The 25,782-nt window shown below is 38.1% G+C and overlaps 2 protein-coding genes and 2 long non-coding RNA genes across 11 annotated transcripts in view; 2 read left to right on the forward strand and 2 right to left on the reverse strand.

Moving 5' to 3' along the window:
• Nucleotides 1-25,782, reverse strand: part of LOC111247899 (DNA excision repair protein ERCC-6-like) — a 25,984-nt gene continuing 202 nt past the window's right edge. The window contains exons 1-23 of one of the 6 annotated variants that reach the window (XM_022799429.2): nt 10,008-10,548; nt 8,823-9,081; nt 8,379-8,490; nt 8,017-8,214; nt 7,569-7,774; nt 7,308-7,436; nt 6,925-7,117; nt 6,568-6,739; nt 6,291-6,442; nt 5,892-6,023; nt 5,467-5,559; nt 5,036-5,260; nt 4,626-4,768; nt 4,337-4,505; nt 3,885-4,081; nt 3,568-3,706; nt 3,276-3,448; nt 2,817-3,106; nt 2,403-2,674; nt 2,150-2,274; nt 1,744-1,958; nt 1,267-1,446; nt 1-1,110 (exon numbers count right to left, since the gene is read on the reverse strand). In XM_022799429.2, the coding sequence (XP_022655164.1) occupies nt 938-1,110; nt 1,267-1,446; nt 1,744-1,958; nt 2,150-2,274; nt 2,403-2,674; nt 2,817-3,106; nt 3,276-3,448; nt 3,568-3,706; nt 3,885-4,081; nt 4,337-4,505; nt 4,626-4,768; nt 5,036-5,260; nt 5,467-5,559; nt 5,892-6,023; nt 6,291-6,442; nt 6,568-6,739; nt 6,925-7,117; nt 7,308-7,436; nt 7,569-7,774; nt 8,017-8,214; nt 8,379-8,490; nt 8,823-9,055 (3,921 nt within the window). In that variant the 5' untranslated portion in view covers nt 9,056-9,081; nt 10,008-10,548 and the 3' untranslated portion in view covers nt 1-937. Of the gene's footprint in view, nt 1,111-1,266; nt 1,447-1,743; nt 1,959-2,149; nt 2,275-2,402; nt 2,675-2,816; nt 3,107-3,275; nt 3,449-3,567; nt 3,707-3,884; nt 4,082-4,336; nt 4,506-4,625; nt 4,769-5,035; nt 5,261-5,466; nt 5,560-5,891; nt 6,024-6,290; nt 6,443-6,567; nt 6,740-6,924; nt 7,118-7,307; nt 7,437-7,568; nt 7,775-8,016; nt 8,215-8,378; nt 8,491-8,822; nt 9,091-9,595; nt 9,913-10,007; nt 10,549-25,782 lie in introns of those variants that run through there. The other 5 variants (XM_086983970.1, XM_086983967.1, XM_086983969.1 and 2 more) reach the window with 5 other exon arrangements.
• epsilonCOP (coatomer subunit epsilon) overlaps nt 10,689-25,782 on the forward strand; it is a 41,910-nt gene continuing 26,816 nt past the window's right edge. The window contains exons 1-7 of one of the 3 annotated variants that reach the window (XM_022799436.2): nt 10,689-11,020; nt 11,480-11,672; nt 11,833-11,930; nt 12,467-12,642; nt 12,899-13,014; nt 13,243-13,395; nt 17,588-18,544. In XM_022799436.2, the coding sequence (XP_022655171.1) occupies nt 10,836-11,020; nt 11,480-11,672; nt 11,833-11,930; nt 12,467-12,642; nt 12,899-13,014; nt 13,243-13,365 (891 nt within the window). In that variant the 5' untranslated portion in view covers nt 10,689-10,835 and the 3' untranslated portion in view covers nt 13,366-13,395; nt 17,588-18,544. Of the gene's footprint in view, nt 11,021-11,479; nt 11,673-11,832; nt 11,931-12,466; nt 12,643-12,898; nt 13,015-13,242; nt 13,510-17,587; nt 18,545-25,782 lie in introns of those variants that run through there. The other 2 variants (XM_086983978.1, XM_022799434.2) reach the window with 2 other exon arrangements.
• LOC111246539 (uncharacterized) lies at nt 18,207-19,986 on the reverse strand. The gene is made up of 3 exons (XR_015324021.1): nt 19,938-19,986; nt 18,982-19,580; nt 18,207-18,348 (listed from the first exon to the last, which is right to left on the reverse strand). It is a non-coding gene; the product is annotated as an uncharacterized LOC111246539 (long non-coding RNA).
• The window catches only part of LOC147756855 (uncharacterized), a 5,507-nt gene continuing 4,518 nt past the window's right edge, over nt 24,794-25,782 (forward strand). Inside the window, exon 1 of the long non-coding RNA XR_015324019.1 lies at nt 24,794-25,750. This is a non-coding gene — a long non-coding RNA (uncharacterized LOC147756855). The remainder of the gene's footprint in view (nt 25,751-25,782) is intronic.

Raw genomic sequence — 25,782 nt, forward strand, 5'->3', positions numbered from 1 at the left:
TCTAGTATACAAGTGATATTTTATTGAAGATCTATCCTTTTGTTGATACAATAGGCTTCTAAATAATGCTTTAAAATGAGTAGAAGTTGTGCTGAGACTGACTTACCTAAAAATTCATATAATTATATTCTGTAAATCATGTTTAATTTATGACCAATAATGACGATGCTAATGAAGATCAAACAACAGTGAGTGGAATGTTTTACATAGTATATCCTATGCTGGAAAAACATGAACTTACACATCTGTATTAAACGGAAGTAGACCTAGGCGCCTCATATATTTCAATGTACATAAACACACCCCAAGGCTGATTGTGTTTACTATGCATTTGCTCCACAGGAAGCAGAGGCACTGCATTTAGATATAATGTACAAGAGTTTTATTTATGTATACTTAACGTTTGTATACATATAAAGGAAGTAAGACAATTGAAATAAACATAAAACATTTGCCAAACTATACGTTTAATTTAAGTTCGGATCTAATTACAAATTGATTATTGCCTAAAATAAATTTAGTAAAATAATGCCTATTCAAGGCTTCACGGGCGTCGATCGACCTCGATTTCCAGGTATGATTTTCGAAATAATTTAATATAACTATTCATTTACTCACTGCCATATCTCAAAATCATACATCATTGACAAACCTTATAGTCGAAATTAACAGTTAAAATGTATGACAACTAATAGTCTTTAGGCTCCCTTTGCTCATTAGCTGTTGGCTACCTAATAATTATTTGTATAAAATTACACAGAACACGATACTACAATCCTTTCTTAATTTCTCCGGAAGCTATGCTTCACCTTTGTGTTAGACCACATTATGTTAGCTCGCATGAAAATAATTAAAAGGATACTTCCACATAAATAACAATATTCCTAAAAGAGGTTTTGACACTGTTAGCTATTGGAAAACGTTGCCATCAAGTATACTATCGAAAACCTTGACGCAACCTCCATAGACCATCTTTAGTGGTTCCCCTTTTGAAAAATTCGCAAAGTTTCTTTAGCAGTTTACGAAACAGGGGCGCGTCCTTTTCGGGAACTCTATTTCGAAAAACGGCTAGAATTTCTTGAGTGGTTGCTTGGCCGTCAACTGTTGCACCTGAAAGGAGAGTATTGTTTAATACAAAGCACATGCCGCGACAAAACGTGGTTTGCTTATCACGTCTTAAACAATTCACAGCAAGATTCTATCAATTTTTTTTTCTGGAATAATCGAGCTTCATTATTCTCCACCTTCTTCCGCCGTTCTTCTTACCAAAAGCAATGAAATTCCTGAGATCAACAAGTAGCTCGTCGGTCTCGTTGGTGACAGTAGAGGTCGCCTCTACGACGGATTCAGATTCATAATCTTGGGATTCATTATCTGATGTCTCCAAATCTACATTTCCAATGCTCCTGGCTCGAATATGAGCCATCAATTCGGATGAACTCATAGCTGTTGCATCAAGTAGACGACAAAAGAGAACAAATTTGAATATTAGAAATCTATGGATTATAATCACGTTAGTCACATGGGCGCGGGGAACAGGCACACGCACGAATTTCGGCAACGAGAAGTGTTCCATGACATAGGTACGGCTTAAGCCTTAGATCAGGCGCTTGCCATTTTCAAGATGGCAGCGATGGCATATCGCTGCATGCTGCATATGCAAATCCTCTTCTATTACAATAATAAATCCGTTGAATATGATGTAAAACTTGGCATCTTTAGAGTTACTCTGCTTCAACTGACCTTTACTATTTTTGATCTTCTCTTCATTAGGATCATATGCAAAATGGCTCTTTTCGCCCTCTCCTTCATGCGATGATCCTTCTTTATTCTTAGTTGGGCTAGGTCCTGCTGGGCTCAATCCGATTGACTTGACATTCTTAGTTCCAAATCGCGCTTTCTTCATTCCACGATAGGCACCGAACTGGCCTGTCCAATTGGGAATTCCTGAAGTCGCACTACAAACATCAATCGTAATACATTCAGTTAGACTTAGCTTACCTCACATCAAACGCATTGTGAACTTATAACAATACATGCGACTTGTAATATGGTTAACCGAAAGCATTATATAATTATTATAGACACCGTCTATAACATAAGTGCATGTGCTTTTATATACAATCAGTACTTCTGAAAATGGTCATACCGAAAGCACATTTTGCGCGACCTTTCTAACTTCTTGACAGCTTCCTGTGCGACCAGTTCAGCTTCTGCCTCTATGAGAGCGCTGTCAGCCACAGCAGAGTCCATTATCGCATCGTGTTTCATCACCTGTAATATGCACACAGATAGTAGTTTGAGCCCACGAGCAACGAATTTACCGGATTTGGTGCCCATAGTAGACCATAAGAAGGAGAGAAAAAAGCATCCAAATAAAGCACGTCTCTCTTAATACTCACCGAATGCACGTTATTGTTCCGAAACAGCTTTGACAGCACATAATCATCGTCTTCATTCCTTTTCGTTGTTTCACCTTCATTCTGTTTTTTATCAGTTTGGTCTTCATCATCCGTGTCCGTTCCCTTAAAACGCGATCTTCGTACCACTTCTGATAATTTTTCACCCTCGACAGTTGTTCCTCTACTACCGCTAGTAGTTGGCTTGTCCAATTCTTTAAGATCACCAGGTTTAATTTTCTCCCCAGCCCCGATTTTTTGGCTGAGCTTCTTTGCTGGAGGGTTAAAAACAAGAAGACTTAAAAATGAGTTAATGACGTTGGAATATCATTTGGATTGGTAAATTTCGGGATTTGTCCGGATAACCTAAGATATTAATGAATACAGCTTGTCTGCTTGCTGCTACCTGCTACGTACCAAGCATTCTCATTTTTTCCAATCGCTCTTTATTTTCTTGCTGTTTGCGTTTCTTTTCGGGTGTTCTGAGATGCTTCTTCCGAATCTCTGAGCCCGTACCGGCAAAAATGTCAGATGTCTCAGTTCGGTTTCTCTTTCCTATATCATCCCCAAGCGTAAACAATTCATGCAGTTCATTCGATTTAAAAAATCTCCTCTGCCTTGGGTCATTCAAGATGCGATTGGTCAGGAACTGCTTGAAGATCTGTCGATGGTATATCTTTTCTTCAATTGTGCCGGCCGTCATTAAACTGAGAGAGAGAGAGAGAGAGAGAGAAATAGCTTTTTAGACAGTTGAAATACGCGTAGGCAAACCATTAGAAAACGCACTCACCAAATCTGACCGGGTTAAATGTGGTAGTATGATATTAACGCTTACGAGGCTATTTTACATTTAAGAATGTGAATTGCATTAACTACCGATAAATTGTTACGTCGCGATTCTGGCCTATTCGCCAGGCTCTTTCACGGGCCTGCATATCAGTACTCGGGTTCCAGTCCGGGTCGAAAATGATGATCCTGTTTGCTCCTGTTAAATTTACTCCAAGTCCACCCACCCGTGTCGTCAGCAGGAAAACAAATATATTTTTGTCCTGAAAAAGGATCGCAACAACATAAATATGAAATAATTTAGTTCTCAGTACAATATCATAGCATATTGACAATCATGCTGGATAGCCAGAGTTCGTAACTCGTATATATGCGTATGTACCTGGTTGAATCGCTCAATAGCTGGCTGTCGGGAAGCAATGGTGGTGCTACCATCCATGACCAGATACGCATAGCCCCGGCGATGCACGAACGCCTCTAGGATCCGTAACATCTGGCGAGACTGAGTGAACACAAGCGCTCTGGGAACATAATGCCACACGCATACAAAAAGCTCATCGACATACACATAGCGCGATACGAATTTCATGTGCCAATTTCATGTAAACCACCAAACATCATAAGCATCTGTACGGTAAGACATGTTTACTAAACGCAATGTTTTGTTTCTTTTCAAATTTTCTGCCATATCTTACTCACCTGTGACCTTGCTTCTTCCACAGCTTGAGCAACGCCTCAACGACCATCAGTTTGCCGGATCTCTTGACGTATCCAAAATTTCGTTCGTTTTCTTCTTCTTCTATAGGCGGCACCTTCAATGCGGAATCCATATTTGCAGGCACCAAGTCATTCCAGTCCCCTTTTCCGGTATCGCTATGATTTGGGCTTTCGTATGACTGAATGTTTAATTTTGGCAGAACAAAAAAACGCCACATATACATTTAATTTATTGCTTTGTTTTTACCATAGGTATGTTGTTTTTCGATACTGATTTTATATGTCACTACTTGAAAGAGAGTTGTACAGACACTTTCTAAGAAAAACATTTATAAGTACCATAGCCATAGAAAACCATATCTTCTTTAAAAAATCAATAGCATCTTAAGACAGAAAGTTTTATACTCTAACGTTATGCAAATATTCGAATACACCTCACTCGCATTACGCGTGACGAGCTCCTTATACGGTCCGCCATCGTAAAGATCAGGATGATTGCATATCTTTCGCAGGTTTATGAGGCCGACAAATAGCTGTAGACGACCATCGAAGATCTGTCTAATTTCTGGGCTATCCAGGTAACTCTTGTATAGTTCGCGTTGCCTGTCAGGGCAATAGTAAAATATATGAGGATATGCTCTGAGTGGATATGCTCTGTTTTATCGGTATGACGTGAGTTATTACAAAAAAAAAGGCGATGTTTATTTACACAAAGTTACCAACCGTTCCGTAAGTCTACAGAAGAGAACCTGTTCGCTCTTCGGCGGCAAATTGATGTTAGCTTTAACATCGCTCTTCATCCTTCGCAAGAGGTACGGCTTGATTGCGTCTCGTAATGTAGAAGCACATCGGTAGCCGATTGCAACCTGCAACGCAATAACGATTTTTGCTATCATATCTGTACGTTTGTGAGCAATTTTAATTAAGAACACGCTGAACCTTTCCCTAACGCCAATAGCTGAAGGCTCGACTGAAACGGGCGTCCCACTGTGAGATTAAAACCGGCGGCTACCGGCCTCGAAGACGGAAATCAGGCATACACAGTCTTCGCAGCAGAGCGACAAGTTTATTTAAGGTTGATATCGGTTTTAGTGAAGAAAGCCTGCTATTGTCATGGACTGCAGTGTACTTACCTGCGTTTCAGTTGCATTGGCGTACCCTCCCTGAGTAATCGGCACCGCGAATTCGGCCATAAATGTCGGAAGGGTTCCTAGCTTTCCGGGAAATATGAAGTCGAATAAAGACCACAACTCACGCAGATTGTTTTGAATTGGAGAGCCTGATAATATGATCCGATGAGGGGTCTGAAACTGCTTGACCGCTAACGTTGCCTTTACGTTTACAGCGGAAAACGCAGCCTTACATTAAATAACATACGCCTATTGTTTTTTGCTTAGATCAGCTGCGACATACTCGGAATAGCTGTATAAAACTGGGTAGAAGTGAACACAATCCAATTAAATTTGTTGTTTTTTTAAGTCTTTTCATGTCATTTGTTTTGGAAGTGGATTAATATTGTCAGAAGGGAAAACAATACCAGGATCCGTACACTAAATCTTTGTACCTGTGCGTCGGGGTTGCGAATTTTGTGGCCTTCGTCAAGTATAACATAATGCCACTGGTACTTCAAAATGTTGTCCAAGTATATCACAATACCCTAAAATAAATTACACAAATCAGCGCTGTAAAAGGACAACAGCAATCTTACAAATAAAATCGAACTTATGAACGTTTGTTAATGTCTCTATTCTAAGTACTTAAAAATAAAAACTAAACGTATAATTTTACTTACTTGTACATAGTAACATATAGTAAACACAAATACTACATGTGTCATGCTGAAAGCCATCATTTGAAATATGACGTTCGAATCTCAAAAAGCCGCATTAATTCGTTCATTAATAACATCAACCATATTTATAAACGGCTACGTATCTAGATTTACTAGCTTACTGTAAACGAGGTACATAATTGATGAGTATAACTTACTTGATAAGAGGTAATAAGTGTTCCGCTGGTCTTGTTTATGTCACGTACAAGAGATTCCTTTTTTTTGCCTGAATATGAGCCGGTATTATGAAGAACCCCTACACGTTGCCTTGGAAACCACTTGTGGAACTCCTGTTTCATTGAAAAAGAAACATTGACTAGGATCAAAAACATTTATCACCCTTAAATTTTGTACGCATTTATAACACGTAAATAATTGTTGTTTCCAGCAGTGTCATAGTGGTTCTGTTTTGTTAAGCTAAAAAATAATATTTTAAAATACATGTCCATTCGAAGCGAATTAGCCCGGCGCCCATACAGGTGCGAACGGATGACGCGCTTTATACACTTGTGACGTGACAGTCCTCTAATAGATTCGCAGCGAGCCGTAAGTCTCACCTTGACCCATTGGTGCATCACAGTGGCTGGGGCAATTAGGATGACGGGGCCAAGTCCGCAGAACGGGTCTCCCACCACACGCATTTTCGAATGTTTGAGCGCCCGTAAAAAACTAATCATCTGAACCGTTTTACCAAGACCCATTTCGTCACCTGCCGAAAAATCAAAGAATAAATAGGTCTATAAATGCATTCGTCATTTGGTATATCGAATAGCTACTATTTTTAATTAACTGATGTATGGTTTTTTGGTTTCACATGAAATTCCATCCACGTACCAATAATTCCACCGCACTTATTCTGGTGTAGTTCCCACAGCCAACGCACCGCTATTCGCTGATACGGGTAGAGGCTGTTATAGAGAGAACAAGGCATACGAAAATCCTCATCGATCTCTTCCTCGCTGCAGTCTGAATCGTCGTCCAGTTGACAGACTCGATTTAAATATGTCTAAAGTTAAAAATTGAAAAATTCTGGGTAAGTAAAAAAAATAATTACCACTGTCTCCACGAACGGATTATTTTATGTAAAACAAAAATATATTAACAAGACTACGTTGGTTCGTCTGGTAAATTTGTTGGGGATGATAAGTATGTTTCGAATAGCCCGCGGTAGAAGACAGCCAGAGAACCCACCTTCTGATCTCCGTCATCTCGATGCCTGTGCCGTGTGTCAAGAGGCATTCCATCAGTGGTATCGCTACGACGTCTGATTACGGACTTTTTGAGGTCCTTATCCTGTTCAAACTTTTTTTCATCTTCATGTAACTCGCAATTGTCTTCATCCTCCTCTGGATCGTAATCTGAATCGTCGGAATGACCAGCCGTCCTAAAGAACAGTGGAAAATGGTATGTTGTATTCTCTCTTGGTGCCTTTATGTTAATGACATTCATGCCTAAATTTAGTTTTTCGTTTTATACCTTTTTTTTTTTTGAAAAAATATGTGCCGTGAAATAAACTACTAAGCACCTACTAAATTTCTGTTAAATGCATAGATATAAAGCCTCACTACACATACCCCTTAGGTAATTCAAGGCTAATATTATTGTCCTGGCTGGGTCGCATTTCTTTCCATGCACCAATAGCTGAATAATCTTCGATCGTTCCAAGGGGAAGATCCCAAAAAGGCTTCTTTTTCTTTTTAGGTCTGCAATAAAATAACCGAAAAAAAAATCTACAGAAGTCCACCATAAAGTTTTGCGTAACAAATAGTGGAACATCTCGAACCGATTGGAACTGGCTTTTCACTAATAGCGTTGTGCTAAAGGCTGGAACCTACCTACAGAGTTCGAGAGAAGTGCCGATTTCAGCCTTCCGTTTTATTCCCTTGGCTTCGGCAGTCAATGTCTTTCTGTTTTTATTTTTCGTTTTGGTAGCGACCGATATTTTGTCCTTTTTTTCCCGGCGAGCCTTTTTTGTTTCGGCTGTCCTAGCATCCAGAAACTGATCGAACATATCCACTTCAGGCAGCTTAATTTCCCGAACCTGCCCAAAAAAGCAATAAGAGTAAGCTAGCCGAATCAAACGTCAAGTAAAACTTGAACTGTACAACCAGCGTGAAAGGAAAAAAAATACCAAGGCCTTAATATATAAGCTAATGTATCCATTACAATGCGATCGTATCATAAACGGTAATATGTAAAAGAAGAAGCAGAAATACTAGAAATTCCGTTTGAACAATAGTGAAAACACTCAAAGATTCCGGTCTACATTTGACGGGTACGTACCGTAGAACCAAATGGTGTCATTTCTCCCATTCTGATCCGTCGTTCCTCTTCGGTTTCGGGATCTCCTAAAAGCATCCGAAGTTGCTCCCGTGTTTCCTCATCGATCTCGTCAGTACCGCCGAGATCTTCGTGGCCAAGGAAAATATTCAGGCTTCGAAGTTTTGCCTCCAGTTTCTTCAGATGCTTTTCTTTATTTTCCTGTAATTGCCGTAGAAATTATATCGTAAGAAATGTAGAATCCATAATTAGTTTCAGATCATGTTACTACTGTTTTTCGAGCCAGTTATCAATCGTGTGCCTAAAATAATGTCGGGCATTCTTATTTCTGTTATGTTGTGCATGCATAATACTTAGTTACAAACCTTTTCTCGGCGGATAGCGTCCAACTTTTTCCGAGTATCCTTAGTCAGTTCTTTCTTTTCGTCGTACTCAGCCAAACTTTCGTTGATCGTATTCAGACGTTGTTTTACAAATCTACGCAAAATCGAAACTGTATCATTGTTCCACCACTTCATTTACATAACTCTTACACCTTCTATTTAACATAGTCGAGACACTAAATAGTCAATTGTTTTTAAAAGGACACTAAGTTACCAAAAATACTGAGCATTGGTTCAATACGACCGTCTATCACTCAGATACTTTGAAGCGCAGTGGCACCACCTTTAATGTCGAAATATTTGATTTTAACATCAATGACATTACACTATAGTTTATATCGTTTACTTTTTCGTTCACTTTCGAGATGTTGACCACACGTGATCTTGTATCCTGTTGATAACTTACATATTGATACAGTTACTCACTTCACTTCTTCAATGACATTTCGGAGTTCCCTGTCATGTCTGAGGCGATCAGCTTGCTGTATTTGTTCGTCGATTACATCAATAACACCCTTCTCGATCTCCGTTTGATCATAAGCCTCTCCCAGGCCAGCCAGCGCTTCCTGCTCATCGTTCATTTGCGACGCGAAGTCATTTGAGGTGTTACGTCCATTGAAGGTTGCCGTTGAAGTGGATGGCCCCGGTCCGTACTCCATTGTCGCGCTCGTACTTGCTGTAAAAACTGTGCGGACTTTTAAATATTAAATAACAATTTTTTCATCTCGATCACCTGTTGTGATTTTGAACTGAAAAAATAATACAAACGTGTTAAGTTATATTGCTGTTCGATTATAAACCGATATAGCCATATAAAGGTAACGATCAAGTGGTACAACTACAGCTTGCCTAAAATGTGCGCATTCATTTACAAATATACAAATAAATCAAAATACATTTTAGTCTATGTTTTATAGCACATGGGATAAAAAAAATAATTTTTTCGTGTATTCCGTTCTCCTTAATTTATATTGACCACGCGATATACAGTTACTTTTTGTGTTCTTATTATGTTTTTTTCATATAGTAGGTAAAGAATACACTAGAAAGGCTCATAACTTCAATGGAAGTGCGGTGTGGCATAGCTTAGTACAAGAATGAAGGAATACCATCAGTTACTATAATAGTCATTCAAATGATGACCAATATAAACCTATTCGTAATAGACTGTTAATAGCCATGCGAATGTTCGCATATACCGTTCGCGGCTAACCAAAGCTTAAACATCTAATGGCAGACACGCGTTTGGGCACAATATCAGTGGACTCCTCCACTGACAGAACGGCGCACTCGCTCCCGTATAAGTCAAAAGCTTTTAGCCGTTCGTAAAGAAAGCACGTTATTGTTTTTTACGTGGCGATCTGTAAGGGTGCAGCTGGGGCAGCAGAGCACTTTTCGAGAAGGATCATTATTACGACTCTTGCTTGCATTTAATTAAGTCTTTAATATTCCTTAAAATTACTTTAAGAACACATGTTCTAAGCAGTTCATCTGTAATTTGTATCTCAGTCTGACAATAACCGATACCGGTAGGGAAAAAGGCCAAATCATTTTTTTCATATGCATGTTGAATACTATTGAATATTATTTATTTATACACGTTAATATTACCCTGTATGTATCCTGAAGACGTATGATGAAGGAAAAAATCTGTGTCAATGAATCACTGAACATTCACTTGGATGACACCGCTGAGTATATTCATAGTTTGCGTTAAGTTACATCCATAAAGTGAACTTCGGTCACTCTTCACAGATTACAACACCATAACTGTTTAACAAAAGACTCTACGTCTTTTCAAATTTTGTCATAATTTGGTTGTGGTAGCAATCAACTGATTTTTATTTTTCCTTAGTATATTGTACGTATCGCTTAACGACTTCAGTGTTTAATTTGGCTCAATAAAAATATGCAATTATATTGTATATTGTTATCATTCCTCAATCAAAATAAGCTGCGTTCCATTGGGATATTCACTATTATAATATGTTTATGTTTACACATGTCTCAGTAGAAAAACACAGTCGGAAGCATCTCCACATAAATGCCCTCTCCATCTGTTTGTTTTATGTCGAATTTTGCGTTAATTCGATTCTACCGCTCTGGCCAGGATTCGTTGCTTTTTTATAGAAGCCTCAAGCTGATAATATTTCTATACATTCGTATCAAGGCACTCTCTGTTCAAGGCCAACACAGAAGCATATAGAAAAGTCGCCGGCATTATTTAATCACGCATGATACTTAACAGGATTCGTCAGATTCGAAGATTTCGACTATTATTGTTGTTGTCGAATACCTGTGTTATGTCGTCTGCTCGACTGACGTGTCTGTCGTTGACTCGGACATCGGTTCTGGTATACAAAAGTAAATTTTACCGTATTTTCTGAATTGAATTCCCGACTATTTAAAGAAGAGTGGAGTTAACTAACGCGAGTCAGGATGCCGGTTGATCCTCTGTTCGACGTAAAAAACGCCTACTATATTGGCAATTATCAGGGATGTATCAATGAAGCTCAACGCATCAAGACTGACGATATTAACCAAAAAAAGGATCTGGACGTGTTTATTTATCGTGCCTATATATCGCTCAAAAAGTATGCTCTCGTACTCGATGAATTAGAAAGGTGAGCAAATCTTACAGAGAACTCTTAATGTGTTTATCTAATATATTCTGTGTGGATGCGAGCGACATGAAAACTTAAAGGTGATTGGTCACGTCGTGTATTTCAAGCTCGTTTATGGATAATATACATTTTTATTTTGGCAATGGCAGAGTAATTTTTTGCGGTGTCACGCTCCGAGCTAAAACTTTAACAGTAAAGAGTAACATGCGTTATGTAAATACATCAATATCAATTTGCATCCATTTTAATTCGAATTGATTAATTCCCTTTTTCGCGAACATTGCAAACATTCACTCATATTTTGAATAAAGAACTAGACCGCTGTATTCATAACTCTGCATCGCCCAACAAGTCCAAACCAAACAAATGATAAAGTAACTAGTATTTACCAAAGACCTGCCTACGATTTCTGTGAAAGATCAACTGTTCTTTTTTTTGGTAATGGTGCTGATTTATTAGATACTCGGGTCCTGACGAAGTGCGTGATCTTCGGTTGCTGGCAAAATTTCTGAGCGCCGAGCCACAAGCACGGGTCCCGATTTGTGAAGAACTTGAGAAAAAGCTGAGTGCCTTTTCATCGAAAAATGAAACCTTACTACTTGTAGGAGCAACCATATATATGCACCAGGGTGACATTACCGGTGCACTTAAGGTAAAAAACAATTTTTTCTAATGTCATTGGTACATCGCTAAACTTGAATTAAAGAAAACATTAGTCAACGATCTAAGCACTAACGTTCATGACTACAGGTTCACTTCATTACAGGTTACTTAGCAAGCTTATCATATTCGAATTTCCATTATTATTTCAGGTGCTGTCCAATTGCAGTTCTCTTGAGTCCATGGCCCTATCTCTTCAATGCTATATACTGTTGGACCGGCTTGATTTAGCTACCCAGGAGCTAAATATGTACGTACCAATTTAAAATAAAATTTTTATTAATACCCGAAATACAAGTGGTCCAATACTACAAGACTTGAGACACACAATGATAAATTACAACAATGAAAAGCTCTGATTTATTTGTTGTCAGTATGAGCTCCTCGTACATTTTTCTAGACAACCGTATATATTATTGCACGTTTCACTAGCAGCTTAATCAGGATATCTCCATGCGCCACGGCAATATGCCTTTAGATGATTTATTGGTTCTAAAAAAAGTTTCAGCCTTCGTAACGATTTTAGAACAGTTATAATTTATCACTTTTTACTATACTTTTATTTGCGGGCACTCCTAGAATGTCTCATAAAACAAAACTGTTGAAACGTTTTTGTCGTTTGTCAGGATCCAATTCTTCTTTATAACCTGTTGTTAAATATTTAACTACTGTTCTTATTCTCAATACATTCATATATATTCACGGTACATTTAATATATATATATATATATATATATATATATATATACACAATTTTCTTCCTATTCTTGTTGCGTAATGGGCCAGGATGATCTCTAGGGACGAAGACGCCTCTCTTACTCAATTAAGTTCAGGGTGGCTGCATCTCCGTACGGGCGGTGATAAATTGCAGGAAGCATTCTATATTTTTACCGAGATGGCCGATAAAAATACCAAGACGCCCCTTCTTGCTGTAGGACTAGCCAGCGTCCTTATCGCCCAGGGTGAGCCTTTAGTTACTTGTGTTATTTCAGGTTTATTTGTTACAGTTTGATTTGTTTACAAACATCAATTTTGTTTAGTGCCATATTGGATAATTTGTTTCCTATTTTGTTTTTATTTTAGCTGTTCTATACATACTTGGTCTTGTGTTTCAAGTTGCTCTTGACAATGAAATTGCATTATCACCAGCAATGGTAATTGCAAAATTTCATAACATTGCTGTTTTTTGTTGCTCTTTTGATATTTGGGCATTCGCAGGTAAATATGAGGAGGCTGACCAATGCTTGGCGGAATCGCTTGAAAAGGATCCCAACCATGTGGAGACGCTCATCAATCAAATCGTTATCTCCCAGTTCCTTGGAAAGGGCCCTGATGTAAGTGGATGACTATTTTTTCTTAATCATTTTATTTCTAATGTATGTTCTTTTACCTTGGCGCATCGGATTGTAGCGAAACAACTTTTTTGTTGGATAAATTGCAAGAAACAATGTACGCTTAATAGAAAAAAAGCTAAGGCAGTTGGATGCAATTCCTCAACGCATAATTTGATTTACCAGGAATTTTCCGAAAAAAAATTTAATTTTTCATAACGTCATTTTTAGGTGTGTGCTCGTTTGCTATCACAATTGAAAACTTCACATTGTCACCATCCTTTTGTGCGAGAAATCCAGGGAAAAGAGCAGGAGTTTGAAAAACTTTGTCGTGCTTTTTCTGAGATGGATTAAGAATCCTATACTACATAGACAATATAACAGGTACATGTTTTCATTGACCCATTCATCAAATAGAAAATAAAAGAGAAATAATATGAACCATAACGTGTAATATGAACCTTCTTTGAACTAATAAATATTTCATCGTAAAATGTATTTTCTTTGGTTCATATTATTGATTCAATAACGGTTGTGGACGTCTTCATAGATGAATTTTGCATGTTACCTTTTCTCCGTGGCTTCGCAACAAATGGGACTCACCTTTATTCGAAACATATTTGTGTTTGTAAACTGCAAGCTCTCTATCTATAATCTTATTTAATGCATACCTTATTCCAGATATTATCTAAGATGATATCAGTTTTGGTGGCGTGCATAATCTGTTAACGAATGGGTAGCTATTATTATTTATATATACAGTTACTAAGTATTTTCTACAAGCTAAGTAGCGATAGTCATAGCCTAATTAATGACACAATTTCTGTTTTAGTATGTCTTTATTGTTGCTTCGTTCAGTGCTCATCATTAGTGCTGCTTTTAATAATGGCGTTGTATTTTCTTCTGTTGCTTGGCAATATCTGAGCGGTGTTTCCTATTCATATTAATTATATTTGGTTGATAATGCTATTAGTTGGATCTACCTTTGCCTGAGAAAGATTAGTATTTTTTACTTAAAATATTTTTTCGTGGGAATTGATAAATACACTATTTTGCTATTCAGGTTAAAGAAAGGTTTGTTTGAATATTCAGGTTCTTTAATTGATACCTTGGTGAATAATCTTGCTATATCTTGCGTTGAAAGTTACTGTTATGATAATAGATCGTGTTAACTAGACTAATATAATGTCTCTTTCTTGACAGCTGCAGGTTTGTCTATATCACACCGATTGTCTATATCACTTTATCGCCTCGAGGTCATTTCTTTTTGAAATTAATCTGCTATGACTACTCTATTTCTGTCGTGTATTGAATGTAATGAATGAGCTCCGTTTGGTCACCATTTCAGCAGCTTAAACATGTCCTCGTGTTCCCCCTATTATATTATTGTAAGCACTTCTGTTATTGTAGCACGGAAGCAATATAATTGGATGTTTAACTTTTTGCCCTCATCTACCATTGAAAACAGCGCAATTGCTTGATTAAGGAGGCTTCTTCTACCTAGCGTAACCAGCTGTAATTTTAAATTAAGACGGTTATTAGGCAGGCCGGTCATCCTTCGCCTTAATAATACACCGAATGTCAGTGTATGAAATTTTAGACTTGGTTGTTTGGATTCTTCAGACATTGACTGACTCAAATACCCAAACGATGCATGAACATTTCTGATTAACTTTGCAGTTAATGAGATTAAAGATAGAGATTTTCTTGGTTTAATAGTAATTTGAATTTTTTTTTGTTTGGAATTTTTTGTCAGTTTGTTAGCAGCAATGAATATAACTGACCCTGTATGTGTTATATTGTGGCTAGGAGTTCGTTCTCCTTTGACAAATTAAGTTAGGAACTTATAAACATTAATTCGCTAGGCTCCATTTACTTAATTACTATAACAATTGTGACTCACGATACAGCGGTTTAGTATTTATATTCAGTTACCTACGTTAGTTATTAACGGAATTATAAAACGTCCCGCAATATATTTGGGTTTCCTGCAAATAACATTGTTTCTATTGTAAGAATAGTAAAAAAGCTAAAGTGTCACCATCATCTAACTCTGATTGATGGTACATCTACTAAAGGTGAATGAAAAACTTTGTCTCTTTGCTACCCGCATCATTATTGTGATTTCTCTCTTTCCAATACGAATATTACTTATATGAGTTGTAGCATATGTTGCGTTTGCAAATCGAGACGAAGTATTTTTTCATCTTTGAAAATTGCTATAGCTTGTAATGCAGCTTTCGCTAGAGAAGGCCATAGCTTTTACGTAGTGGCAAGAACATTTTTTTTGCCACCATCATCATTTAATTGACTATTGGTTAGAACCTTGGTCATTTACAAGATCTATCGTAAGCAGGAGGATTGCCACAGTTAATATAAAATTACGATATAGTGTTTCATCGATCGTTAACACTATAGCGCTTAATGTAGTTTTTTTGGGGTTTATAGTCTGCGATATAGGATTCTTCTGTTTTTCACAGTTAAGCATGGAATGGGTCGCGGTCACTCATATTTCACTGTTTTAGGTTGACTTCTAAAATGTTATATGTCTAAATCGAATTGCAAACGACACTACTGCTACTGCAGTGTTTATTGTTTGCATAGCTTTGCTTACATTTCACTTATAAACTTGATTTGTCGAGCTAGCATTTCTACTCACCAAAATATTCAACTTAAAAATAATACGCAAAGGCAAACTTTAGACAAACGGTAGCTAAACCTGGATAAACTTCAGGCATCATCTTTAAAGGTATTGTTGTAAAGCAGTATGCTTTCATAACGTTGCAGCTCTGCTGATATTTTAGCTTAAAAAGAGTCGATAGCGTAAGGGTTAGTTAAGCGATCCTGCAATCTTAAATGACATCGTTACTCAAATACGTGAAAAAGTATGTGAAGAAAATGTTACGTTGTGTAACAAAAAAAACTTCCCTGTTGTTAGTAATTAATATTTCTGTTTAATGACCCTATAGGCAGCTAGGAGGTAAATCTGTAGTTCCCCAACAACGATTGCAACCGTTGTCAAAAATAGGTTCGAGCTTTTGATTTTTTCTTCTGTGAACTAGATGTTACACTTTTAGGACAGAACGTATGAAAAACAGGCTAGGATTTGACAGGATTGGAATAATTAGTAGCGAAAAGTCGATGAATTCGAGGAAATGGATTTTTTGATTAATTTTACATGATCACATCTTTACTTCCGTCACCGGATTGACTATACATATATATATATATATATATATATACACATATGTATACAATATAATGTGCATTTTTTTCTAGTCTAGATGCTTTGTTATAACATGTATTATTCGGAATTTCTCGTCCATGGGTATTGCCTAACTTCTTAATTTTCTCATGTTTTAATCAAGATGGTTATACAGTTCGATTTAGCTTGTTCGTATTCTAGTAGTTAACGGCAGCTTTGCAACTTAATGTGCTGCGTACCTGCCTCTTTTTCTCTCCCTGCGAGAGAGAGAGAGAGAGAGAGGTTGCAAATAACAGTTTGCGTACATCGAAGAGGCTTAATTTAACTATGAATGTTTTGCGCTGCACGGGGAACCCCTGATAAAGCACTTTTCTAAGTTTTAGTGTGGCTATAGGCTGGGTGATTAAATAATAGATTTAATAATAGAACACGGATGATCAGAGGCTAGCGATTTTAAAGAAACAGAAAGGAGGCGAGAATCGTTGTTGAAAAATAACGGCGAAGTTGTCGGATTTTTAGCAACAAAACCTGTAGGGAACAGGCGGCCTCATACATTTTTCACGTACTTGATGCTCACTGCAGTATAAGACATTCGCATAGCGACACGAGTGTCAGAAAGCCTTACGGCGATCATCAAGATGCATCCTGCTTTGGAACATCGCCAACAGCTGCTGGGACATCAGTAGAAGTTCCCAGGCGCAGCTACATCCGTCAAGCTGGACAGATAATTGTAAATCTTATTGCTCTCGTTGTTCGGTCCATTTCTCTGCTTTGATTTTCATATTATTGTCATAATTATTTTTAGCTGTGTAGCAACAAACCCGCGTAATCTTTCGCGCAAAAATTGAACGGCCAGTCGTTTTATTTGAATTGTTTTTGAGTAGTCATTCATTTGTTTGTTATTTCACTATTGTTCATATTAACTCTAAGCTAATTTTCATCGCTCTCCTGTTCAGTTCATTTGCCATCCAAATCACATTCAGTATTGTTCGCGTAGTCGGTGACACGCTTGTCAACAGCTGTCATCATCACTAAATCAAGCAAAACGTGTTCGCAAGGGTTGCACTCATAAGGCACAATCGTCACTTGTTATAAAACATACCCACAACAACCATATGTCGTTATCTTTGGCATTGTCAATGTCGAGCTTTCTCGAGTTGCTACTACGTAACTCTTCATCTGTAAACATGTTTGTATATGAATAATAACAGCATAAAGAACAACTAGATAAGAGAAATTGCCAACTTTAATAACTAGGGTTAACTAGAAGTCGCCGTACGGCTTCGGGTTCCCGGCTGTACGTTTTTAACTACTTTATAACATTGTACAGCACGTTTTGTTCGCACGGCTATTACTATCTGGTCTTTTCAGGAGTTCTGTGCACATATGCATGTATACAACGAATACGCAACCTATCCTGCCGTGTATCTCAGGAAAGGTCAAATGTGTAGCTCTTTCTTCCTAAACTTCCGTCGGCTACCACAATGTGTGTATGAGGACAATGTCACAAAAAGTTGAAAAAATACCACATGTCTCAAACACAAAGTTGATAATATTACGTTATATCGAACATAACACGTATACGAAGTTTTACATGGATATGCACGAACGAATGAGTCATTACGGAAATTCATAGCAACCGAAATCTATAACGGGCGCATGGTAAAGATGTAGAGCAATCGGTGTTTTCACAGGCGATCCCGTTTAGTAAGAACCGATTTCTAAATAGAAGTTCGTGTTTGTTTTTCGTTCAGTCAAGGTTACCTTGCTCAATAAGAGGAGGTTCCCAAGCTCGTTCTTAAACTTGCGATACCATATGAGAGCATCACTTCTGTGGTTGCAAACGCCATCGCTACTGTGTACATGGTGATGGTCTGTTTGCAGTACATATTCTACTTGAATAAGAATACATCCTTCAATAGTTTTCTTTGCTGAATAGCTGACGAAATGCCTTATTGTGGTTTGTAATTGTGTTATTATTGCTTTTAATTGATCGTGTGGCATATATTGTTGCTTTTTGTGTGTCATGTCATGAGATGCTATTTGTTGTTTTAGAGTGTTACTTTTTGAAGATCAAGAGTCTGAGACTGTCACTGAGGGGTCGATGAACGATTTTAAGCACTTCGATGTATCTGAAACAAAAAACTAAACCGTAAATATCATTGCGCTCATGATTGGCAACTGTTTATATGAATATGCAATTGGCACTAATTTCCTCGATATTCACTGAGAGCTGGTTTCAGCTTTGTCAAAGACATAGACTATAAATAAAAAGTGCAACTAAATAAAGAAACAAACGACGATTTCCATAGGGGCGTGTACACAGTATTAAGTAGTCTTTTTTCTAGGTTAGAGGGCACCTACATTGACAAAAGTATGTAGTAAAGACGCGGAAAAGGTAGGCTTACACTGGGGTAAAACGTGGGTCTACAGTTATGAAGTAAAGAGACTCACATTTAATAGGCTTACAATCTTCGAAGTCTTGTGTTTAAAAAGCCTACTACTCTTACTATGTAATATTCTTTAATTAATTATTAAATACGTAAGCACTATTAGTACAATTACACGGCTTATTTATGTCAACGATATGATACTTCGTTAAAATATGAGCCTTAGCTACGGGGTTCGAGTGAATGCCTAATTTATATTCCTTAATCTTGAATAATCTAGATAAATTTAACAAGTTTCATAAGTGCTACTCAGTTCTCTAGATCTGCACCCAGACGGTCAAAGTAATACCAGCCCGATTTCCTTAAACTACTTACTCGTGGTGTATGGTCGACGGCCGTGAGTCCAACAAGACTTGCGCATGCAAGTATTTTATGTCAGTGATGACATTTGAAGGCCTGTTACCAATACCCCAACATGATTAGGTTTGGTCTTCTGCAATGCGCGGATCACGCGAGTAAACGCGTTCAACTTGCAAAAAGGAATCTTGGATAAAATTAAATAAAACGGATCCAATGTGAAGGTCGCTAGCAAGAGCAGAGGCAAAATCTTCAAAATTACAGGTTACTTTTAGATCGGTGCTTATGTAGTGATGTGAAATTTTGAAGTTGAAGCTCTTTCCGTTGCAATAGGTTGAGATACAGGCAGAAACGGATGTTATGTTTACACTAAAATTCGTACTCGGGTATCGCAAATTGAAGCTGTTTACGCTACAGAAAATTTTGGAGATGGCCCGTGACGTGCTCTAGCACAGCTTCTATTTATCTTTTTAAGTAAAACGACAAAATATCATATTTTTGATTCGTATTCGAAAGTTGAGTAGTAGTACGCACTTGAGTTAGGGTAATCTCGCAATGAACAGAGATATCCCTATACCGCAATGCCTAAGCTGATGTGAGGATCCGACGTAGTTTACCTTGCCCGGAAACAGCCCGGAATAAAAATAATCAATACAACCCTTTTAGTTGACTTAGTTTGTATAATTTGTAATAGCACGGAAATTTTGGAAAATTACTGGGTAAATGAATGGAAAAAGCTCTCGTTGATTTAAATTTATTAAATCAACCAGAGCTTTAGGAGAAGAGGCAGTAAGCTATACCGATGATTGCTCTGTTGCTTAGATAAACATTTGTTCATTCTATGGACCAACTATGACACTGAAAACAGCTGAAGCTCGCTTCTAATTCTAGTTAAACAATATTTTATGTTCTAGACAGAAGATTTTTCTGACATACATTGATGGTAACAGTAAGGACTAATGGATGCAATATACCTGAAGCTTTCCGATGTGCATTTAGTCACAGTTTCTTCTAGTCAGAAACGATGTAGATCGAAGCAGCAGACGAAGCTCAGGTGTTTAACGGTGCAGAAAATACACTGCGGTTCTACAATAAAAACACATTGGGAAGCGAGCTGAAGAAACTTTTACGATCCCCCGCAATGAGTTAACGGTAAAGTGTTTATCTACTAGGACGAATTACAAAGTACATAACAGTAGTTTGAGATCGAGTGATGGAAAACATTGCGCTTCGTGTTCGAAAGAGCCAACCGTTTAAAGCAATGCCAAAGGATGATACCGAACGAAAAATCCGAAACTTTGATACTGAAATTATGAAGTAGTGAAACATTATAAATACCACTCGAAGTACGATCATTCGTACTGTTTGTCGAAATGTCTGGATAGAGATAACGGCGTCAGAAAATTCATTCGGGTTTCTCCTCTAAAATGCCGTCCTTCCTATGCAGCGTAGAATCTTATTTAAAATCGACTTCGAACCTGTCTATTATTACAACCAGGGTTTAACATTATAGATTTTCTAGACGCCGGGTATTAGCAGGCAGGAAACGGTTAACGATAACATTGGCTGTCTCTGCTCTTACAACCAGTCCACTAATCCTCCATTCACTGTGTTATGTATCATTTATACAAAAAGCACACTACCAGACAGAATTCAGTGTCTTCCAAAAGGAAATAAAGAGGATGGACGGAAAGAATAACCGAAACCAATGAAGCTAATGATCCACAGTCGCATCGTATATCACTTTCAACGATATGAGTAGGGTACGTGCTGTTTTGGAAAGAAGAGTGAATGCCACCGACTCATTTTTTGATGGACGAATTTATAGGTAGCTAGTCACGTGATAAATCACAAACTGGATTTATCCGCAAACGAATGTTTTTGTATCGCCAAGGGAAAAATACCATTTTTCAACGTGAACAAGATAAATATGGAACTGATCCAGCTGAACATAGTTGGGAAGAAGGTACTAATTCGGCGAAAATTGTATCAATAGAAAGTACGAGGCGATAGGCCTCCCAGAGAACCTGGCCTTAGCTGCCGCAATGGGAGACAGCAAACAGGGCAGCGAATCGATATGCGAATCGTCTGAGAATATTAATATTAAAAAGGACTCACGTGCCTATATCATTGCTGACTTTAGAGCTTCGTAGAAATCTTGTTGTGCCTATAAAAATATGGAAAACACATTACACACTTGTCTATGACCACTCGAACTAGGTAAATTTAAACCTCGCCTTTTATTGCTCATAGGTGAAATTTTGTATTTTGATGACCGAATCTTCACAGTTCTTCACTGCGACAAACGGAGGTAAAGCTACATTTACTAGTATATTATTACTTACAGGAATTGTTATCGTACTCCTTCTTTATTATGTGGTGACAAACAATGTCTAAGACTGAGCAAAATTGCTTCTCGATCATTTCTGTATTCTATTCCACAGACGGCTACTGCACACATCTCCTTCCTTGATAGAAATATGCTCTAGCACGTGGACTGCAAATTGATGTATACGACATATATAAAAACGTCTCATAACTGCAGCGTGTATCTTTTGCATCTTTTGATCGGTCGCAAGTTTCTAGATGCATGTTTGCAGTTCCTGAGCTGCTACCTCAAATTGCCCGCGGGGGGTTTATCACTGCGTAAGCGAATATAATATGCATGAAAGCTGATGGAGTTATTCTAGCGAGGGACGAGCATTTCAGCGCCTGGACAGTCAATAATAAATAATTGTTGTTCCGTTTATATATTTCTATAAACAATGCTTAACCTGCTTTAGCGCAGTAGATTAGCGATGTATTTTGAAGCCAGAATGATCGTTCTATGCTTTATATTGTTATTAACTCACGACCGTCGTGTCGTGAATAGCAGATATCGCAGATAGATATCGAGCAGATTTTGTCGGGTTGATGAAAAAGTATTGACCGTTGTTCTAGTTAGATGTTTACAACGTATCTCAGGTAATATAAGTCACGTCATAGGGCACGGCATTGACGTTATTTGAAGACTAAGATGTGCTATCGTTGGAATGCACTTCTTCAGATTTAAGATAAAGCGCCTTGAAAACAGGTGAAGTCTCTATGAAAATTTGATCTATGAAAATGCAATCTTACGATCGCAATAGGGGCTCGCAAAATAGTGCTGTTTATCGCCAATATGCGTTATTGGGAGAAAGGGCCCAAAGACGGTTCCGTCGCTTTCGTTCAAAAAATTTTCATGCAAAAAATTTTGTCGTAGTGATTGACCGGTTATGGAAGGGGTTAACGAAATTATTGCAAATATTAAGCAAGACCAACACGTCAGCATTTATGAAATTTGAATGCCTCTACCGTATAACCCGGATCTCGCACGCACCATAAGACTATCACCTGCGTTTGACATCGCTGTAGCGGAGTCGTACTATTGTACGAAATTCTCCGTAAATGGCTGACCAAGTTTCCGTTCCCATTATGTTTGTTAGACACCCGATATATTGTTTGGTTGTAGTCAGGCTATCTAGCTCCCGATTGGACCAAATTGAGCATTTACCCTGCAAATGTTGAGGCACATTCTACAACAGGACGTTGTGTAACCCAAAAGAAGTCGATCTTAGCATGACCTATGAGACCCTTAGTTAACATAAATAATTTTAGGGACTGCCTCGCTAGGACAAGTGTCAGCTCAGTACAATTTTTTTTATCTATTGTTCTGTGCCGCTATTTCAGCAATGAGATTAGTGATCTAGTAAACTAATAAAGCGTAAACTTTAACGCGGTTTTGCATAACGTGATTTTTTCACTATTCAATACATGTCGAAAGTGAAATTAGAAGAACATTCACGTTGACGTGTTCTAACAAGAACTCTTGTCACAAAACATGCATCCGTGGATATCTGCAGACGACTGGAACTCCCGAAAAATCAAGTTTAAAAAAAACCTGATAAATTATGAATTGGAGGTAATGAACTCGTAGTATTTAATTTGTCGGGTTAACAAATAAGGTGTATACTTTCTAAACATCAGTACTACCGAACATTGTAAAACTATGTCAGGTAAACCGCAACAGATGCACTTACCAGAGATGTTTTGACTTATGTACAGAAGTTTTTGCTCGTTATTTATTTGGGCAACTCAAGCCAGTTACATAGGCCAATAAATACATAGGCTATCTAAATTTGGTGTTTTTCGGCAAACGATGAGAGATTTCGCCTTAAGCCTCAGTGTAACATCTAAACCATTAATGGTAAACTAATGAATAACAGTATAATTAAAAATAAATTTATAGAGGAAATAACTAGCTTTGCGGTACTTCAGAGCAGCCAGATTTTCTATGCGGCTCACTATTGTTTGAACAGCCCGCGTTGCTTTCGGGCTCAGTTTTGTACAGCTCACTAGCTAATGTTTGCTCCAAAGGCCAAAAGTTTATCATAACTTTTGGCCTTTGAAACAATGATTCCAAATCTTAGCTCAGATTTTTGATACAATAGTATCCTAGAAATTTAAATCTGAATATTTATCATTACTACTACAGGTTTTGGAGGTTCTATTAAATGCTGCGGATGCGCTTTTTAGCCATTGCCACATAGCACAACGATATAAATCGTCCTTCATTTTTTTGAGTTAGAAAGACAACGTCAAATGAGCACATAAAATTAGGACCGAATCATTCCTAAATGAAATCCAGAGCTAAGACTCATTTTTACTCAAGCATAAACTAACCTTCAAAAATCGCGCTATGTAGACTTCATGTGACCGTAAAGTAAAGAAATCGAGTTTTGTACAGCACCGTCAGAGAGATTTGTCCTGTCAGGCGTATCCAAATTACACGTACCATAGGTCGTCCGACGGTGCAAAAAATAGTGTTATCCTTATGAGAAAGTTTAGTAAAATCACCTATTGCCATTCTGCAAAACCTATTACCATATTGATATTCCAACCAATTTTGATTGCATTTCCTTACGCATTACGCTGCCTATTTAGCAGAATATGTTCTGATAACTAGTTTGACACACCTACTCGCTTAGAAGCCAAGTTTTAGCTTGGCCTACGGGTCTACTCAATAACGCGTTTCTGCATAGTTCTAGACTCATTCAAAGGCACACCTGCTTAAGTTAGTAGATCCTAATTTGTACTTTTCATACACCTTCGATCAGACTGTCGAGTTTACGATCCGTTATAAAATGACATTTAATGAATGTTCTTATTTCACTTGAAACTGAATAATTTTTGTTGCTTTGTAATAAGACGAAGCGGGGAAAGCTGCTTTTACTCTTTAGAAAAAACTACATGCGTCGCGCTTTATCAGCCGCCGAAGGCACTGCCCGGCCATGGAACTGCAACCAATTGAAGCTCAGAGGTGTACACGCTCAAGCATCCTAACAACAAATCAGTTAAATATTTATTTTTCCAACGTATGCATCTCACGATGTTGCGGAGCAACAATACCTGGCTTTCGACAGAGGGCAAAAAGTTATTCTTCTCTGAGTGGGTCACTTCGTCCCATTCCTGTCGCGCGTCGTTTGCAGGCATCTGCAGTTATCTGTTATCTTTTGAACAGCGCCAAGTGTGAGTAGTGTTTTGCGGGATTTTATCTTCCTCCTGTTCCCCGCGCTTTCCTTCTCCCCTGGTCCCCTGTTCTTCTGTTACAGTCCACCTTGTCTCTCTATCTCAATCACATTCTGTTCGGTCCTTTGTGGTTCCGTGCATGCTATGTGCCTCTACCTCATACGATTGCGTACGGGGCCCATGTGTGTCACCGTGAGGTCGTCGATTAAAAACTCTACTTTCTCTACCTCCGGCCAATGTTCACTCTGAATGAACGTTCTACATTGTTTTGACTCTTACAGAAACGGCAATACCAATTATAGACCAACAGGACAGGGCAGAGGGTAAGCAGATATATAGACGCGACCATAAACGATTCAGTACGAAAGATCACAAACAGAGGATCATCACTAGATGTGGACACGAGCCGAGCTTTTCCAGCGAGTGACAAACCTCTACGCTCCAAACGATGGGATAATCTGTGCTTTTGCCGTGTACACAGCCGTGTACACAGCGACTTTTGGCCCACGGAGTACTATTATAAGCAGGCGGAGATGTAATGATAAATTGACGAGTTTTTAAGAATCGTCGGACTAGTGGTCAGGAAATGGGTGCAAAGAGGAAAGATGTCTAAAGCGTTACCCATTGTTGTGGAGAGATCCCACTTGGTGATCGAGCGTACTTAGGAACGGAATTTGTCCGCCGTATGAGCGAGAGTTAGATGCATTTGCATGCCTGGTTGAGGACTACACGGAACGATAAAGGCAGTGCTCATTTTGGATAGATAAGTTCACCTTGTTTGCTAAGTAGGTAAATCGCATGGGGTATTCGTCTAAGTGTTTAGAACTGCAACTTGCAATCAATACTTATTGTGCCCTTTGCAATGAATTGACCTGATTTATACAGCCTCAGTGTATTTCTAAGTCTCTCTATATAGTTACATGCATTGCATGGTGTAACAAACGAGTATTCAGTCGTCGAGGCATAATGCATGCATCGACCATTGTTTCAAAATTGATCTATCTATTCCAGATTTATTTGATCCTGCTTGCAAATCGAAGTAATAGGTCTAATACTAAATTCTAACAATTTAATGACAGTAGTTTCGAATTCGATGGCAGGATTGATTTTCTGTGCAGCAAAGCTGGAACATTTCGTTACTGTAACAACTGTTCAATAAAGATCAATAACTTTGTCTATATCGGGCTTCGGAGAGGAACGTGTACGTTGGTCAATCACGTGCAGCATGACTACGAAAACAGTAAGTAAACGTTGACATAGAAAACCTAACCA

This window comes from Varroa destructor, unplaced genomic scaffold (assembly GCF_002443255.2).
Source record: "Varroa destructor unplaced genomic scaffold, Vdes_3.0 BEIS01000003.1, whole genome shotgun sequence".
NCBI lineage: Eukaryota > Metazoa > Arthropoda > Arachnida > Mesostigmata > Varroidae > Varroa > Varroa destructor.